This window comes from Histomonas meleagridis, assembly GCF_020186115.1.
Source record: "Histomonas meleagridis strain 2922-C6/04-10x chromosome Unknown contig_30, whole genome shotgun sequence".
In the NCBI taxonomy this organism is placed as follows: Eukaryota; Parabasalia; order Tritrichomonadida; family Dientamoebidae; genus Histomonas; species Histomonas meleagridis.
The window spans coordinates 137599-157794 of NW_027150858.1; the positions used below are offsets into that span (position 1 = coordinate 137599).

The following is a 20196-nucleotide window of genomic DNA, read 5'->3' on the forward strand; positions in this document are numbered from 1 at the left end:
TCCATCCTGCATATGCTTTGCTACTTGCAGATAATTAACGGTCTCCGTTATCGACCGTTAAGATATACGTTTTAAATAAAAATGGATGATTTTTCTTTTCGTCGTTTACGCGAGCAGGATCGATTAGTTTTTACACAAGAATCAGACCGTAGAAGAGCACATCAAAATATAACTCGAAATATACATTCTATTAAAACCAGGGCATCACCAAAAACAATCAAAAAATCATCAAATTTAATTTCATATAATCCAAGTTTACAACCATCAAGTACAATTAGAGCGTCTCCTCAAAAAACAGAATATTATGAATATGAAACATTAAGAATGCAAAAATTATCAATCCAAAATGAAATTGCAAGTTTACTATCAGAATTACATCCTCTTCGAGAAGCATATAAAAAACTTGATGAAGAACAAAAAAAGCAAAATGAAGTAGATAGATATTTTGTAACAAAAAATCGAGGTGAATCAAAAGAAATAATTTTATCACTAAATCAACGAGAATTAGAAGAATCAATATCCCAACTTCAACAAGAAAGTGATAAGTTGTCAGATCAAATTTCCAAACTTAAACGGGATTTTTCTCCAAAAGGCATATCAGATCTTGAGACTGAAATTCATGAAGCTAAAACAGAAATTCATAATATTTCTGAGGAATGTTATGAAATGGAGCAACAAATACAAGCGAATCAAAATTACATTGATTCATTTGAAAAAACGTCAAATTACAAAAAATTCAATGAAAATGAGAAAACGATAGGGAAATTGAATGCTGAAATCAAGAAAGCAATTCAAAAAAACAATGAATTAAGTGAAGAGCTTTCTAAAGCAACAGAAAAGAAGAAGCCTTTAGATGTTGATTCTTCACCTGAAATACAGAAACTTAAAGAAAAACTTAAACGCGAAACAGAAAAATATAAAGTGTCTGAGGATGATTTGAACACACAAAAGAGGAAATACGTAAGTGAAATATCAAAAATTAATAATGAAAGAGATAAAATGCTTGAAAAAGAAAGAGAAGAAAATGAACGAAAGAAAAGAGAACAAAAATATCGAACACAAAGATCATTTTCAAAAAGTGGAAAAAACAAAGCAAAAAGTTCTAATAAAAAGCAAAAAGAAGAAAGTGAATTACAAAAGACAAATTCATCATCAAATGAAATTGAATTTAATTCTTCTAAATATTCACAAAAAGAAAGTGAAATTCAAATTGAAAATTCATTTTCATCAATAAATACTAAAGAAAATGAGTCAACAATTGTTACTCCAAGTATTGATTCAATTGTAGAGGATATTTCAAGTTCTTCCAAAGAAGAAATTAAATCAGAAACACAAAATGATGAAAGTATAAGTGCAAAATCATATTCTGAATCATCAATTGATAAAGAAAAGCTTTCATCACCAAAGATTGAAACAAAGGAATCATCAGAAAGAAGTGATAAAAATGATAATTTTGATGAGTTAACTTTCCCAAGTTCAAGTTTATTAAAGGAAGAAACAAAATCGGAAATACCAAATGAGGAAACGAAAAGTGAGAAATCAAGTTCAGATTCGTCGAGTAAAAAAGAACAAAATACAAAACTTTCATCACCAAAGATTGAAACAAAGGAATCATCAGAAAGAAGTGATAAAAATGATAATTTTGATGAGTTAACTTTCCCAAGTTCAAGTTTATTAAAGGAAGAAACAAAATCGGAAATACCAAATGAGGAAACGAAAAGTGGAAAATCAAGTTCAGATTTGTCAAGTAAAAAAGAAGAACAAAATGCAAAACTTTCATCACCAAAGATTGAAACTAAAGAAAACAAGTCATCAAGCTCAAGTGATAAAAATGATAATTTTGATGAATTAGGCTTCCCAAGCATAAATTCAACAGAAGAAGAAACAAAATCAGAAAAGCAAGATGATCAAATAAAGAATGAAAAATCAAGTTCAGATTCATCTATTAACAAAGAAGAAACAAAATTAGAAGTACCAAATATAGAACAAAAGAGTGAAAAGTCTGAAGAAAGTAAATCGAACTCAGATTCATCGAACAAAAAGGAAACGATTTCATTACCAAAGATTGAGACTAAAGAAGAAGAAAAAATTGAAAGAAAAGAAAACAAGTCAACAAGTTCAAGTGATAAAAATGATAATTTTGATGAATTGAGTTTTCCAAGTATGAACTCAATAGAAGAAGAAAAATCAGAAAAACAAAATGAAAAAACCGATAGCACAAAATCAAGTTCAGATTCATCAAGCAAAAAAGAAAACAATGCAATTATTTCACCACCAAATATAGAAGCAAAAGAAAACAAATCGTCAGATTCAAGTTCTAATGATAGAAATAAGTCAATTTCAAGCTCATCAAAAGAAAAAGAAATTAAAGAAGAAACGCAAAATGAAAAATCTGATGGAAATAAATCAAGTGAAAAAGATGAAAATAAGGCCATTCTTTCGCTACCAAATATTGAAACGAAAGAAAATGATGCTAAATCTAAATCATCAGAATCAAGTGTTAAAGACATTAGCGTTGACAAATCAAATTCAAGTTCAAGCTCATCAGAAGAAGAAAAAGAAATTAAAGAAGAAACGCAAAATGAAAAATCTGATGGAAATAAATCAAGAGAAAAAGATGAAAATAAGGCCATTCTTTCGCTACCAAATATTGAAACGAAAGAAAATGATGCTAAATCCAAATCATCAGAATCAAGCGATAAAGACATTAGCGCTGATAAATCAAATTCAAGTTCAAGTATATCAGAAGAAAAGGAAATTAAAGAAGAAGCTCAAATTGAAGAAAAGATTAATGATATATCTGATAAAAATAAATCAGATACAGATTCGTCAAGGAAAGAAGGTGAACAAAAGTCAATACTTTCATTACCAAAAATTGAAACTAAGGAAAATTCCAATAAATCAAAATCATCAGATTCAAGTGATAAAAATGATAATTCGGATGGAATCAGTTTTCCAAGTTCATCAAATGAAGAAAATAAATCAGAAGCACAAAATGAAGAAAAGAATTATAAAATATCAGATAAAAATTCGGATTCATCAGGTAAAATCGTTACAAATATTGAAACTAAAGAAATCAAATCGTCAGATTCAAGTTCTAATGATAGAAATAAGTCAAGTTCAAGTTCATCAAAAGAAAAAGAAATTAAAGAAGAAACGCAAAATGAAATATCTGATGGAAATAAGGCCATTCTTTCGCTACCAAATATTGAAACGAAAGAAAATGATGCTAAATCTAAATCATCAGAATCAAGTGTTAAAGACATTAGCGTTGATAAATCAAACTCAAGTTTAAGATCAGCAGAAGAAGAAAAAGAAATTAAAGAAAAATCACAAAATGAAATATCTGATGGAAGTAAATCAAGTGAAAAAGATCAGCAAAAAGCCATTCTTTCGCCACTAAATATCGAAATAAAAGAAAATGATGCTAAATCCAAATCATCAGAATCAAGTGTTGAAGATATTGGTATTGATAAATCAAGCTCAAGCTCATCAGAAGAAAAAGAAATTAAAGAAAAAGCACAAAATGAAATATCTAATGAAAACGTATCAAATTCAGATTCTTCAAGCGCCAAAAAAGATCAAAAGTCAATACTTTCTTTACCAAATATTGAAACAAAGGGAAATGATAATGAAATTAAATCAGAATCAAATGTTGAAGATATTAGTGTTGACAAATCAAGCACAAGTTCATCAGATGAAAAAGAAATTAAACAAGAAGCCCAAAATGATGGAAACGTTGAAACAAATGAAAGTAAATCATCAGAATCAAGTGACAAAGAAATTATTATTGATGAATCAAGTTCTAACTCTTCAAGAAAAGAAAAAAACAAAATATCTGATGGAAATAAATCAAGTGAAAATGGTGACAAAGAAATTAGTATTGATGAATCAAGTTCTAACTCATCAGATAAAGAAAAAGCACAAAATGAAATATCTAATGAAAACAAATCAAATTCAGATTCAGATAAATCAAATAAAAATGAAAATCTTTTATCAATTGAGAAAACAAACATCGAAACAAAAGATGAAGATGAAAAAGTCAAATCAAGTTCGAGTTTTGGCGATAAAGAAGAAGAAAAGATTGAAGTGGTTAAATTGTCAAGTTCAAGCACAAGTGACAAAGAAGATATTAATCATATTCCACAAATATCACTAAATATTGAAGCAAAAGAAGAAAAAATTGATAAATCAAATTCATCAAGTTCGAGTTCTATTAGTGATAAAGAAGAAAAAATTGAAGATGTTAAAATTTCTAGTTCATCAAATGATAAAGAAGAAAATCATTTATCATCTAATATTGATGTAAAAGAAGAAGAAAAAATAGAAGAAGTTAAATCGTCAAGTTCAAGTGATAACGAAAAAATAAAAAGTTCTGATTCAATAACTGATAAAAACCAAAATCAATTACAACATGAGAAACTAAATGTTTCCAATAAAAGTTCAAATTCATCAAGTGATAATGAAGATAAACACTCATCACAAAATATAGAAACAAAAGAAGAAATTAATTCATCAAGTTCAAGCGATAAAAATGAAATACCTAAACTGCAAATAAAACCAAACATTGAAATTAAAGAAGAAGAAAAAGTTAAATCATCAGAATCGAGTTCCAGCGATAAAGAAGAAAAATTTGAAGAAATTAAAATCTCTTCATCAAGTGATAAAGATGATAAACATTTAACATCAAATACCGAAGCAAAAGAAGAAGTCAAATCAAAATCTAGTTTTAGTAGTAAAAAAGATAAAAGTTTTAGTTCATCAAGTGAAAAAGAAGGGAAACATTTAACATCAAATACTGAAGCAAAAGATGATGATGTCAAAGAAGGCAAATCATCAATTTCGAGTGATAAAGAAGAAAAGTTCGAAGAAATCAAAATTTCTAGTTCATCAAGTGAAAAAGAAGATAAACATTTAGCATCAAATACTGAAGCAAAAGATGACAAATCAAAAACGAGTTCTGATAAAGTAAATAAGAGTTCAAATTCAACGAGTGAAAAAGATGATAAACATTTCGCATCAAATACCGAAGCAAAAGAAGAGAAAAAAATCGAAGAAGTTAAATCATCAGAATCGAGTTCCAGCGATAAAGAAGAAAAATTTGAAGAAATTAAAATCTCTTCATCAAGTGATAAAGAAGACAAACATTTAACATCAAACACCGAAGCAAAAGAAGAAGTCAAATCAAAATCTAGTTTTAGTAGTAAAAAAGATAAAACATCGAGTTCATCAAGCGATAAAGAAGACAAACATTTAGCATCAAACACCGAAACAAAAGAAGATGATAATGTCAAAGAGGATAAATCATCAATTTCGAGTGACAAAGAAGAAAAGTTCGAAGAAATCAAAATTTCTAATTCATCAAGTGACAAAGATACAAATCGCACATCACAAACATCAACAAATACCGAAGCAAAATTAGAAAATGTTTTTGTTGCTAATTCGTCAAGTAGTAAAAAAGAAAAACATTTATCACAAAGTAATGAAACAAAAGACGAAAGCGTTAATAAATCCAAATCATTAAGTGATAAAGGAGAGCCACAACATTTAGTTGCAACACCTACCATACAAACAAAAGAAAAAAACAAATCTGATGCATTTAGTAACATAAGTAATGAAAGGAATTCAATAAGTGAAGACGAATTTGAAGAGATTCAAATTTCGAGTTCCAGCTCAGAATCACTGAGTAAGAAATCTGTTCAAAGTACAACCAACTCTTCGAAAGAAAATAAGATTCAAGAAGTTAATAATTTAAGCTCGAGCGCTTCTTCTGATTCGGAAGATAAAGTTATATATGTGAGTAATAATGCAAAATCAGCTTCAAAAAATGAAACGGAAAATTTAAAGCAAAAAAATGATGTTTCAAATGAAAGCTCTGACATTGTTGACATTGACGTTTCCAATAGTTTAAGCTCAGGAATGGAAAACTTTCCATCATCTAGTGAAATGGCGGATTATTCAGATCAATAAATATGTAATTTTTTTTTTTTTCATTTCTGATCAAGTTTTTAATTTATTCATCTCGATTTACATCTTGTTGACCTTGATTCTAATCAAAATGGAATGGGATTAATACATTAGGCATGTATGTCAAACAACCCCGAAATTATCCGTATTGTGCTCACCAAAACATAAATGTTAATAGATTCGATAAAGATGGAAAGTTAGGACCCACAAATTTAGTATATTGTCCAGATGAAAAAGTGGTTATACAAATCATGGAAATGTTAGTTGAGAAGGGCTAAGGATCAAAAGCAAACGATCGTTGAATACGTACAATCCAGAAGCGATAAGAAGATGAAGTATTCGCGAAGCACGTTAAGATGACTAAGTAAGGCTTCAAATACACAAACGTTTTTCATTCAAATTTTACGGGTGGTCCATTAAAAGTGATGTGACTTATTAAGGAAATTTTAAAAAACTTTCGGCCAGTGATGTGGCATAAATATATATAAAAATTTTTGCCGCGTTGGTGAAATTAGGTGACAGTGCATGTGCATTAGAATTAGACGACTAAGGTCACTTCATACAGTTATTTATGCTTGATCATTTCATACAAATTATTCCTTACATTTATATATATAGATATAAGAACGGTAACCTTTACCAAAAATTCTCTTATTCGCCTTGAAGATTCATAATTCCAATTACTTTAGTTCATAGTTGACAAAATTAGATTCATAGCAGCAAATGTTCTTTCTTTTGGTATCATATAATTATTTTGCTTCATGATGTACTTAATCGGGAAATTCCAAATACGATTTTTTTTCATTGATAATTAAGCGTTTCTTATGAAAATTTTAACTTGAAATGATCTAATTTCACTAAATCCTTATTACAACTTTTCTATATCAGTTATAAGCAAACTTTCTTTCATGTCACATTCTTTAGCCTTTATCCTTCGTAAAGCTCAAAAAAACATAAAAATGTGAAGTGATTTCACATTTAAATTATTGAACTAATTCAAATTTCAGCCCAGAATTTTAGAAACTTCTGACCATTTTACGGTTTTTTGATGACTTATTAAGAAAAAGTTATAAATCTTTTGATCAAAAGTCATGTGACCAACGAAAGATATTTTAAATAATTTCTCCTATATTATTCAGTAACGAGCAGGAAAATTGAAATTTTTAACAAAACAATATGCGATATTTAACATATATTATAATATTGATTCAATATGAAGTAATATGAATTAATAATTTCCGAAATTATTTTAAGATTTATATTTCATTTTTGGATTTCTTGTCTTTTAATTTATATTGATATATCATATTTCCAAGATCAGATGATCAACTATATAATATTAATGATAACATAATTTAAAATGTTTTCTTTAATAATTGGATAATTGCAATCATACTAATGAACGAGTTGACGCTTGATTTCGAATAACCTCATCTTAGATCGACATTTTTTGCAAAAATAACGAAGTCAGAATCTTCTTTTATTGAGTTATCTGAAATAATTGATTAGCCGACGCCTTGGGTTTTGACAGTGCGTCAAAAGATTTGGACCAGATTTTTTTGACATGTCAAATTTAATGCTATAATGAAAGGAAATATTCTGTGTATCAGTATTTTGCTCTGCAATTTGCCAAAAAATGGTACTGTCAAAATATAAATTTTTAAATGCGATCTTTGACAAAATAAAAATATGATCTCACTTTCTGCATACATGGGAAGAAGATTTCAAAATTATGTAAAACCATCCACTCTTACATTCCAAGTTAATGATAAAACCTATGTGATGAAAATAAAACATGAAAGTTTCACAAAAGAAGCTTACGAAGTCTTGGAAGAGATATCAAGGATAATTGAAACAGATCAACCATACAACGTCAGGAGAGCTAAGGTGATAAGAAAAAGAAGACAAAATAAGAAAAGTGAGATATCATTAATTAATGAGCCTGTCAACAACAATATAAACATATTTGATATGTTATCCGAGCCTGAATATGCAAAAACTCCAAGTATGAATGATGCTCTTTCATTTGATGAAAAAGATGACACCCAGAATCATTATGACGAAAATGATGCAGATTATGTTGATTGGTCAGAGTTCCCGGATTTTGCGTTTGATTTTGAAGAACCATCACCATGGCCAGATTTTTGAATTTTATAATTATAATTATAACTAAGTTTTGTTTTAAAATGAATAAAAAGAATGTATTGTAATCAGCTCCTATTTAATAGCCATTCGTACAAGTGTAAGATTGTTGAAATTAATTTTTATGTTACAAATGAAATTCAAATTGATAGATATTTCGAACATTTTAGAAACAAATAGCAAAAGCAATTGGTTCACATTTTTCACAAGAAACAAGAATAATACAATTATGCTTAAAAAAACAATTTACATCATGATTAGGGAACATAATTGAATTTATTTTAACACATTTCAATTCAATGCATGTAAACAATCCACTTTTAAACGTTAAATTTTACAACAATGGGAGGCATTCAGAGTCAAATAAAATCTGGGAGTCAAGATATACAAACATTACAATGCCTTAGGCAAAACATTTTTTCTTTAAATCATGATAATATCATACAATCAGTTGATTTTTCTTTTATATATTTTGATCAAGATCATCCATATTCATTTAACATCATAATATGTCGGCTTGTATATTCATATTTTATAACAATGAAACACAAAAATGCATGTTTCGAATATTTAAAAATACTTGAATCAAAAGAAATGGAAAATGAATCCAAAGATAATTCAAATAAAAAATTAATTGATATATTTACACAATTTCTTCTAGAGATTTCTACACAAGAATCTAACTATCTTATCCAAAAAATGGTAGAAAAAAATTGGTCAAACCAAAAATTTGCAAACTCAAATCAATATCATATTTTGCGCATTATATGTCGAATAAAGAAATTAATAAAATTAAATATGATGAGTTTTATGATGCCTTCTTTAAAAACATTAAGGAGCTTTCAAAGAATAATTGGGAACTTCATAAGCAATTAATTAAAGAAGGACATAATCCAAATAAAATAGCAAAAATTTCGAAATGATGAAATAGAAAAACTTCAAGAAATAACATCACAAACAAACTTTGACTTTAACCAAATGATTGAACCATCACTTTATGAAAGATGTTCTTTTATTAATCAAGAAAATGTTACATTATTTGATTATGCAGCATTTTTTTCTTCAGTTAAATGTTTTAAATATTTACTTATGAATAATTCAAATGTAAATAACACAGGTAAATATGCAGTTGCTGGTGGAAATGAAGAAATCATTCATTTATGTGAACAAAATCATTCATCATTTGAAGGTGCATATGAAACAGCAAATATGTTTCATCGAAATGATATCTTTAAATATATTTGTGATAACAAATTAGAGGGAATTAATAAATTGGAATTAGGAAAGAAATGTATATTATATGACAATTATGAACTTTATACATTTTTCAAAAATAAGAAAATAAAAATCAGAAGTTCACTTATAAACACATCAATTGAAACTGGTAATTTATATATTGCACAATATTTACTCAAAATAAAACCAATTCAAATAGATTTTTATAAAATTTCAACGATTTGTGGAAACAAAGAACTTTTTGATTTTCTTCTTAATAACAAATATATTAATATCACACCTCAAAATGTTAATTAATTTTGTTTATGTTTTTTTAATTTAATTGAATATATTAAAATAATATTTGAAACTTCTCTTATTAAAGCATCTGAAAAAGGTGGTAAAGCACTTGTAAATTTTCTTCTTGAACAAAAATCTATTAATATAAATGCTAAAGATAATTTCTATTGAAATAATTTAAAATTTTAAAAGAATATTTGGAATTTATTTATATGATTTCGATCTGCGCTCTTATTGGCACTTCAAAAGGAACATTTTGATGTAGCAGAATTACTTCTTGCGCAAAAAAGAATTGATATAAATGATAGAGATAATTTTTTTAAGTTTTACATTATATTTGTTTGAATTAATTTGGATTTCATAATAACTTTTGGTGATATTTTAAAATATTTCAAACCGCATTAATTTTTGCATCTCAAAATGGTTATACAAGAATAGTTAAAATTCTTTTGAATCTAGAAAAAGTAAAAATTAATACTAAAGATATCTAATTATTTTATATAAAAATTTGTTTAATAATTTTATATTTTAAAATAATATTTGAAAATTATTCAAAAAATATAATACTGCTTTAATGTTAGCCACTAAATATGGACACACTGTAATAGTTAAATTGCTTCTTGATTAAGTCAATTCTAGAAATGTTTAATTGTTTTATTATGTATATGATTGAATAATTTATAATTTAAAAATAATATTCAATATTATTTTGTAACATTTAAAACAGCATTTTTCATTGCTTGTGAGGAAGGTTACACAGAAATTGTAAAAATGTTTCTTGAACATAAAGGAGTTGATATCAATAAAAATGATATTATATTATTGAATTTGTAATTTATTTTAATATTTTTATGTTTTAAAACAATATTTGAAAATTGCTCAAATTATATTGGGTTCCTCTTATGGTTGCATCTCAATGTGGTCATACAGAAGTTGTCAGATTATTGCTTGAACAAAAAGAAATTGATATTAATGCAGAAGATATTTATTCAATTTATTTAATATTTATTTTAATCAAATTATTTTTCAATTTAATATTTGGTAAATATTTTGATTATTTGAAAATTCACTTATGCTTGCAGCTGAAAATGGCCATTTAGAAGTAGTTCAATTACTTATAGATAATGGAATTTGGATTAATGCTGATACTGTTTTGTTTTTCTTATTTTGTTTTTATTTTAATAATTTTATGTTTTAAAATAATATTTGGAATTTACATCAAACATTTTATACAGCTCTTATGCTTGCAGCTCAAAATGGTCGTTTAGAAATAGTTAAACTACTTCTTAAGCAAAATAGAATTGATATTAATGCACAAAATATTTTTCAGTTTTATTTTGTGTTTAATTTAATAATTTGACATTTTAAAATTATATTTGGTGATTATGTATATCATTTTATACAGCACTTATGCTTGCAGAACAAAATGGACATACGGAAATTGCAAAATTACTACGAAAGAAAAAAGATAATAATTTTGAAGAATAAGATCTTATTTTCAATATTTGGTGTTACTTTTAATGAATTGATGTTTTAAAACAAAATTTGGTACTTCATTACTTTATTTAATATAGCGCTTATGATAACAACATGAAAAGGTTACAATAAATTGTCAAATTATTTCATGATATAAAGGGGTAAATATTGACCCTATCCTGAATTCTAGTGAATAAAATCAATTTTAAAAATATTGTTTTATTATATAAGATGTGTGTACTAATAAACTTTATCTAAAGTTAACTCATTTTTGGTAAAGAGAAAAAATTGTTTGAAATTTTGACAGTACCCTAAAAATAAAAGTAAAATCCCGTTTATTGATTGAAATTGGAGTGAATCAAGCTTTTTCTAACCCATATAGTAAGCATTTGTAATTATAAAAAGAAAGACCTATTAGTTAAAATTATTTTGATAAAATTTCATAACAAACATGAAAATATTATTTACATATGTATCCACTAAATTAAAGATATTATTATACACTTTCTATTAAATTATGAGAACTATTCAACTTCATAACCAAGAAAACACATGAAATTAATGAAAGATTATGCAAATATCTCTTATCAAAAGATAGTATTTAGTATTAATTTAAATCATAACGAATAAATATATTATGAATGATTACTTTCTAATTTTAATTGTCTATTTTCATGTTATCTTAAAAACAAAAACTAATTATATAAAAATATATAATTTAATGAAACAAATTTGATGTAGTTTAGCAAATCATTCAACTGATTGCAAAATATATTTTTGATGTTTCTTCATCTTCTGGTAGTTTTGGAGGTGGTGTTCGTGGCTTAGAAGGCTCTTTTTTCATTTTATCAAAGCAATAATGCATTGCCAAAGGGAGAAATGGTGATGCTACAGTTATTAATTTTTTAACAGTTACTGAGCTTGATGATGTGCTTGCTGCTAAATAGTCATTTAGAGCAACAAAAGCACTTTCTAATTTTGTATTTGTGTCACATAATTGTTCGATTAAACTTTTATCACGATTTTCATTAAACCCATCACTCAAAGCAATGAATCTATTTGCTGTTGAATGCAAAGAAGATGCTGCTTCAAGTAATAATTGACTTTCATTCATTTTTTCTTCTTTCATATTAATCAAACGATTTCCATGTTCTATTGCTTGGGAAAAGATGTCTTTTGTAGCATCGAGTGATTTTTTGAAAGAGGATGTAATTAAATCGTCATCGCTTTCCCCAATCATCCCTAAGCTCAACAAGGGCACCCCAAAAACATAACGTTCTCCTTGTGATCAAAAGGTATTTAAAAATTGACCGACTTTGTCTCACTCAACAGTAGTGAAAAAAGTTCACAAAATAATGAAATATTAATGCTTTTTGATTGTAGTTCTAATGGAGGACTTGATAATATATCAAAATTAGTTATTAAATTATTCTTTTATTTAAACAAGAATTGTTTAAATTTACATAAAGTTGCGAAATTATTTTCACAAGGGAAAAGTAAATATCAAACGATTCTTCGCAAATTATATACAGTTGTGATGAAACCATATTTAATCAAGCGGACTTGTGAATTAATATGTACATATTAATTCTAATATTGCTAATTTAAATTTTTGGGAATAGACATTGTGTTTTTGTTCAAATTCAAAATTACATATTTTTAATCTCTTTTAATTCCCTTCAAATCAAAACATTATCCAAAAGGAATTTTTTATTATAAATGCAAATATTACACTGAAAGTCATTTGCTCAGTTAATTAAAAAACAATTTAATTATTAATAATCGCTTACACTCAAAACTGATATGGGTTATCGTAGTGCGCCTCTTCTACCTCGACTGCTTGTTGTGGCATATACTCATTTGCTGGCACGTATTGCGGCTGTTGTTGGTACGTGTAATTTTGTGCTGGTTCCGTATAATTATTTTGTTGGATGTAAAGGTCTTTCTTCTTCTTCTTTGACGAAGCCTTTTGCGATCTATTTCCGTATCTTCTTCTTCTTCTTCTCGCCAACACCATGCACACGATGATTGTAATGAATACGATAAACACTGCCGCAACCACAATCACTATGATAAGTGCCAAAGGTATTGCGAGTTCCTTTGACACACTGCATTCCGAGTCCTTCTTCACAGACATTCCGCAGAATTCGTCGTCATCATAATCATCCGAAACATATACCTTCTTAGTGTCAATGCTATAGAACGCCTTAGATTCATATTCTGGTGATTCTTCGCCATAATAATAAATGCATTCCAGCTTATTGCAATAAGCAAATGCTTGATCTTTAATCCAGCTAACTCCTTTACCGATTCGAACTGTGACTAAATTGGTGCATAATTGGAATGCATATGCGCCAATGGTTTGAACAGTGTCAGGGATGGTAAACTCGCTAAGATCGCACCTATTAAATGTGGACTCTGGAATAATTGTGATCGAGGTATCATATTCAACTTCTTCAAGACTATAACATTGTTCAAAGACATGTGTGCCTAACTCAGTGACTGTGGATGGTATTGTTATCTTTGTTAAGCTTTCGCAACAATAAAATGCTTTGTATTCAATGATTTGGAGGTTTTCACTGAACGTAATGTCGTCGAGTTTATAACAACTATCAAATGCATGCTCTTGAATCCTGATAACTGTTTTGGGTATTTCGATGTTCTCTAAGTTCTTGCAATTGTCAAAACAAAACGATGGAATGGATTCAAGATTTTGACTGAGCGTGACTGACTGTAAATTATCACAATCTTGAAAGAGATTTCGACCAAATGTCTTGAGGGAATTTGGAAATGTAATGGTCTTTAATGAGGAACATTTTAAAAAAACTGATGGTCCAAGTTCTTCAACAGAATCTGGAAGGGATATTTTTTCTATGTTTGTTTGAGTAAATGCACCGTATAATATCCCTTTAATACTATCACCTAATTGAACATTCTTTAAATTTTTACATTCAGAAAATGCATATTCATCAATATAAAGAACTGAATCCCCAATTTTTACTTCTTCAAGAGATGGCCATTCAGTAAAAGCCTTCTTTGAGATGTTTTTAACACCTTTTCCGATAGTCAAATATTTGGTCGTTAATTTATAGGAAGAGTAATCATTAGCTTCAATAACTTCATCATCTTCGATGGTAAGTTCTTCGGAACATACAATGTTATTAATTAAAAATAAGAAAAGAAACATGTTTTTTGCACCGGTGCTAAGATTTTGATTATATTGAAAACGTTTTCAAAAATTGAAATCAAATTCTAGCGTTTTTTTAACGATGGGTACAGCACCGGAAATTGTTCAATTGTGTGGTTAGCGGCTATGATGGATACAAATATCAAATTTTGAATCGCCGATTTTTTGCTGATACAACTTTTTCCGAAGATTTCGTCAAAAAATGAGCGGAAGCTTTTCAAAGGAATTTTGGAGAATGATCATCACCTGTTGTTATAGTTTTTCATAAACAAAATCAACAATGATTATTTGTGTTCTATAACTATTTTATTGGTCGATTATTAAATAATCTTCAACTTTGATATATTTATATTTGGAATTAAAATATTTTATTTTGACCATAATTATTATTTGAATTCATTTAGTGGTTTTTTGCATTTGTTTATTGAACCACGAAATGAAAATATGTATGAAATAAACATATTTTGAAGTGAAGTTTTCGTTGGAAAAAGAAACGATAGGACGAGATTTCTGGAATTGATAAGTTTACAAACAACGAAAATGGTCGGCTCTGCAAATATTTCACATTCAACATATATTTTTAAATAAAAATATATTCACATGATAGGAAGATTCAATGGTGTGCGTTTTATATAATTTATGTAACAAAAGAATGAACTTTCAGATATTTACCAATTTGTAAAACAAGTTCAAATTAAAATTTTATTTGGTTATTTAATAACTTAATCTTTTTCGATGATTCCGAAAAACATATCTAAATTATCCCAATCATAGATACGATAATCACAAGTATCACACTGGTTGTGTTCTGCATCAAAAGCAATGTATTTCCATGTTGGCGGTAAAATCCCTCGTGCTTTTTTTGGAGAATCATCAACAAGAAAATCTCCTCTTACCATTGTTTTATCATGTGCAAAAATCACCCTGTTCATCCACTTCTCACCAAACCACTTTCCAATCCATTGAACTCTGTCACGAAGTGTATCTGAGTGATCTGTTACTAGTGACGTACAAAAGAAAACATTATGACCACGGGCTTCCATTTCATGAAGCGCTTTCACTGCACCTCTTAATGGCGTCATGCCTTCTGTAAAGTGTGGTTCTTGAAGTAAAGCAAGTCCTTTTTGTCTATCAATATTCATTATATCAATATGACTTTTTGGAGGATTTGAAGGATCAATAAGTTCAGGGTATCGCTTTTGAAACTCAGAAATAAAATATTCTTGAAAGTTATTGAGAGTTCCATCAATATCAAGGAGAATGACCTTTTTCTTCATTTTTTTATCGGTTCACATGAATATAAAGTTCAGAAATTCACGCGGACGTTTAAGCTGACGTAGCGGCGTGTAATTTCACTTCTCAAAAAAAAAGTTCATTTTTTCGGTTTTTTACAATTATGATGAGGTTAAAAACGTTTATATTCATTTGTTTTGGAATTCAATTGTTGAAAAAATAATTGATATAAATTATTTTTTTACTTATAGAAGTAGGTTTTAAAACCACCAATCTTGGTGTTTATTTTTCGAAGTCAACAGCAAATGGATCAACTTCACCTTTACTATCATATAAAGGATTAAAATAATTTTGAGTTACTTGCTCTCTTCTTTGTTTTGATTGGAATTCAATTTGTTGGTCTAAAACATCATCTGCTTTCTTGAAATATCTATAAAGCACAAAACCACCAATAATTGATCCAATTATTGCTATACATCCACAAGCAATTAACATATATTGAGTGGTTGGAGATAAATTTGAAATGAGTTCCCGATTATCGATAATGCCAATTTCTTGCGTTCGTAGTGGTGACATTGATGGAGTTGGGAGTGGCTGTATATAGCAATGTTCTGTTTTTCCAAGGTTTCCTGCATTATCTTTTGCAGCAATATGAAAATATTTCTGTTCTTCGAAATTTTCTATTTTATGTGATGTTTCTTTCGTAAAAATTTCGATCTTTTCGTTTCCAATAATATTGGTGTTTTTATGTCCATCAATACAATAATAAAATCCATTTATTCCTGTTTTTACTTCGCCTATTTCAGTATCTGATTCCCCAATTGGATCTTTTTCATTATTGTTATTAAATGCTTGAACTTTATACCGATATTTAGTGCCTATATCAACACCTTCCCAAGTTAAATGATAAATATTACTTTTACAGTGTAAATTCACGATTGGTGCATCATCATCATTTGATGAGTGATCAGTAAAACTTGTTTTTTCCGTCTTTTTCTTTAGATAATATATTAAATTTGCAATAATTTTTTGTTCTTCATCTGTTGATTCACCATTTGAATGTCCTGTTTGTATTGTTGCTGTATTATTATATACTGAAAGATAAAATCGTTGTCTATCCCAATCTTCATTTACAGATGGTCCTAAAACAAGCCATACATCACCTATTGAATATTGATAATAAGCATGAGTTGTAGGTATATTTAGAATTTTACCAACGTCTCCAATATACCAAGGATAACTTGTAAGAATTCCACTCTTTCTTATTGTTGCAAAACCTATCCTTGTTGCATCAAGATCTCTATTCGTATCTTTTGGATAAACTTCTATACCAAAATGCGATTTTGATAGTGCAAGTAATGATTCTGGTTTTGAAAAGAGTTCCATAAATACTTTACTTAGGATATCATGTCCAATAATTACACCACCTCCTTTTTCAATAAAAGGTTTAACATAATTTTCCACTGAATCAGTTGAAATTGAAACGCACCCATTAGAATCCCATGAACCAAACATTACAACATCATAATCATCAATTATTGAAGGATCTGAACCAAATTCAGTCACAGAAACATATGTAACACTTATTAGTTGTTTCCCAGTTTCAGGATCTTTTCCAAAAGCCTTGAAATTTCTTTTGGGAACGCCGAAACATTTCATTGTTCCTCCTTCCATCCAAACTTTTAAAGATGCTGATTTAGATAATACAATTTTTTTAGTGTCTGAACCAAACTGAAAAATACATAAGGAAGGATAATAAAAATGACATCCTCTATAAAATGGACCATTTGATGTAATGTGAGGGTAAATATTTAATACTTTTACTGTATCTCCTTTTGTATATGTGCTTATTTGTTCCCAGTCTTGATCATTCTTTTGTTGAAATACCTTATAAAAAACATTTGTTGCAGAAACTTGAGACCAATTGAGAAATGCGCCACCTTTCCCATTAGATGCATTTGGATCTATTTGGATGGATAACTTAATTTTTTCTATGTCATATATCAAAAGATATATCAGCATATTGTACCAGAAAAAATATATTTTTTTAACGAAATGATTTTATCACAAAGTTATAACATAAAAACACAATTCACACTTTAGTTTTTTGGATATTTTTTATAAATGGATGTGTTTTTTATGTAATGTTCAAAAATAAAACTTAATTTAAATAAATTATCAAAGGTAATAACATTTTAGATACATTATTAAAATATTGTTTAATGTGCTCATTCATTCCATTAATAATCTTTTGAAATCATAATTAAATTTTAAACTTTCTATCGATAAATTGTTTTAAAGTCATTAAAATTTGATAATATATGATGCATTTGATACTTAACTTTAATTTCATATTAACGATGCTTGTGTAAAAATTGAAGGTTCCAAAAAATGATAATTTTTATATTATCATCCATTTTTGATATTTTCTAAAGTTTTTTCACATTTTGAATTGTTTGTATATGTATCATTTTATTTTCTTCATTATCTTCTTTCATGAATCATATATTTCTTTTTTCTATTCTAATGTGTGCAAGAAAAATAAATTATGTTTATTCATTAGAAGGGAAAGATAATGAAGCTTTTCAACCTGATGATGAGCATGAAATTACTACAAACTCAACATTAATCATTTCTCAATCTGTAATCAATGAGGGAATGTATCAACAAAGCACTTACACTAAAGTTATACTAACAGAAGGTGTTACTCATATTATGCATAGAGCATTTTATTGTTGGAATAAAATCACTAAATTGGATATGTCTTTGTCACAAGTTCTTTTCATAGGAACTGAGGCTTTTCGTCATTGTATTAATCTTAAAGAATTTATTGGTAACGACATTTTAACTGAAATTGGTCAAAATGCGTTTGATTCATGTTACAATTTAGAAACAATTCAAGGACTTAATCATTTAAAAATTTTAGAACAATATTCTTTTTCAAAAGCAAAAATAAGAGAGATCAACCTAGGTAATTTTATAATCAAAGTTGGATATACAGCGTTTTATAAATGTTATTTTCTGATGAAGATATTTGCTTCAAGTACACATATTTATAACATTGAAAATGATGGAATTCTTCATTATAAGGGATTTAGAGGAATATATATATTTCCACCAGGAAGAATTGGAGATTTTACTTCACACAAAAAAGATATTACAATTATGGCATATTCATTTTATAAATGTACTGGAATCACTCAATTATGTTTACCAAAAATTCGGTTTATTTATCATAATGCATTTTTTGGATGTACAAATTTAGAATCAGTTCATTTTGGACCTAATCTTAATGAAATCCAAAACAATGCTTTCATTGGTATAAGTAACTTAAATGTGTTTTATACAGGAGTTCGAAGTCCAAAAATTGGAGCTAATGCTTTTGATATTAATACAAAGGTATTCACATATAAAAATTATAAAAAAGAATTATTTGGATTTTTCCCTGTTCTTAAAGTTAAAAAAGTTAATTTTATGAAAAAGATACTCCACCATAAAAATTTAAAATTTTGTCACTGTGGACTGAAGTATATAACAGCTGAAGAAGGTAGACACAGAAAATATTTGTTTCACGTTTCACAAGCAAAGGAAAATGAAAAAGAGCCACTACTATTTGATGAATGACATGTGAGTCTATGTCATAGACCATATAACTAATTTACTAAATTATATATATAAAACATTTTGCTATGTTTTCCATTCTTGTGTTTCATGTATAAAATAAACCATAACCTCCATAATAAACGTTCTCATAATTATTACTTGCCAATTTACCTAAAGAAGAGATGAACACCTTTAATTCAACGCAACAAAATTCAACACAACAAAACATTAATACACAAAAAGAACAAAATTCAAGTAATAATTTTGATATTCCAAGTAAGCCACATTTTGTTTCACATGTAACAGCACCTATTTATCCTGTTTATATACCAGATAATACACAACCAACTAAGTCTATATATGTTCCTGGGAGAAATTCTATACCTAAAAATAATTCTCCAACACAACAAAACACTAACAATAAAAGACAAGCAAATAAATACGAAAAAAATCTTCAAATATTGCAATGCATTGAACAAATTATTTTTGAATTAAATGAAGATAATATCAAAAAATCAGCTGACTCTACTTTAATTTATATTAATGAAGAATATTTGTTATCATACAACTTAATTATTTGTAGATTAATATATTCTTTTTTTGTTTGTAAAGGTCTTGATGATATATGTATAAAGTATTTAAAAGAACTTGAAATTAATGAAATGGAATATAAATCAAATGATAAAATAATTAATCTTTTTGTTCAAATGTTAATATGTGATTCCAATCAAGAATCAAATTATCTTCTTTATAAAATGGTTGAAGAAAATATCATTGATCCATTGATATTAAAAAATCAGTGCACATTATATTTTGCGCATTATATAGAAGACTTAAACTTAATAATTGCACATGATCCGTTCAGAAAGAAATTTATTGATAATTATGAAGAACTATCAAAGAATAATTGGGAACTTCATAAGCAATTAATTAAAGAGGGATATAATCCAAATGAAATTGCACAAATAATTCGAAATGATGAAATAGAAAAACTTCAAGAAATAACATCACAAACAAATTTTGACTTTAACCAAATGATTGAACCATCACTCTATGAAAGATGTTCTTTTATT

At 27.6% G+C, this 20196-nt stretch overlaps 4 protein-coding genes across 4 annotated transcripts; 1 reads left to right on the forward strand and 3 right to left on the reverse strand.

The window, feature by feature from the left end:
• Window positions 1-81: 81 nt before the first annotated feature.
• Window positions 82-5970, forward strand: GO595_004832 (heavy neurofilament protein; the record flags this gene model as incomplete). The annotated part of the gene is made up of 1 exon (XM_067918007.1): window positions 82-5970. One exon carries the CDS (start codon window positions 82-84, stop codon window positions 5968-5970), a length of 5889 nt encoding a protein of 1962 aa, XP_067774850.1.
• Window positions 5971-12892: 6922 nt separating this feature from the next.
• On the reverse strand, window positions 12893-14287 carry GO595_004833 (leucine-rich repeat domain-containing protein; the record flags this gene model as incomplete). The annotated part of the gene is made up of 1 exon (XM_067918008.1): window positions 12893-14287. The coding sequence occupies one exon, from the start codon at window positions 14285-14287 to the stop codon at window positions 12893-12895; it is 1395 nt and encodes a 464-aa protein (XP_067774851.1).
• A 722-nt stretch (window positions 14288-15009) lies between these two features.
• GO595_004834 (5'-3'-deoxyribonucleotidase) lies at window positions 15010-15564 on the reverse strand (the record flags this gene model as incomplete). Its single annotated transcript, XM_067918009.1, has 1 exon — window positions 15010-15564. The coding sequence occupies one exon, from the start codon at window positions 15562-15564 to the stop codon at window positions 15010-15012; it is 555 nt and encodes a 184-aa protein (XP_067774852.1).
• Window positions 15565-15802: 238 nt separating this feature from the next.
• Window positions 15803-17194, reverse strand: GO595_004835 (Ig domain-containing protein; the record flags this gene model as incomplete). Its single annotated transcript, XM_067918011.1, has 1 exon — window positions 15803-17194. The coding sequence occupies one exon, from the start codon at window positions 17192-17194 to the stop codon at window positions 15803-15805; it is 1392 nt and encodes a 463-aa protein (XP_067774853.1).
• Window positions 17195-20196: the final 3002 nt, after the last annotated feature.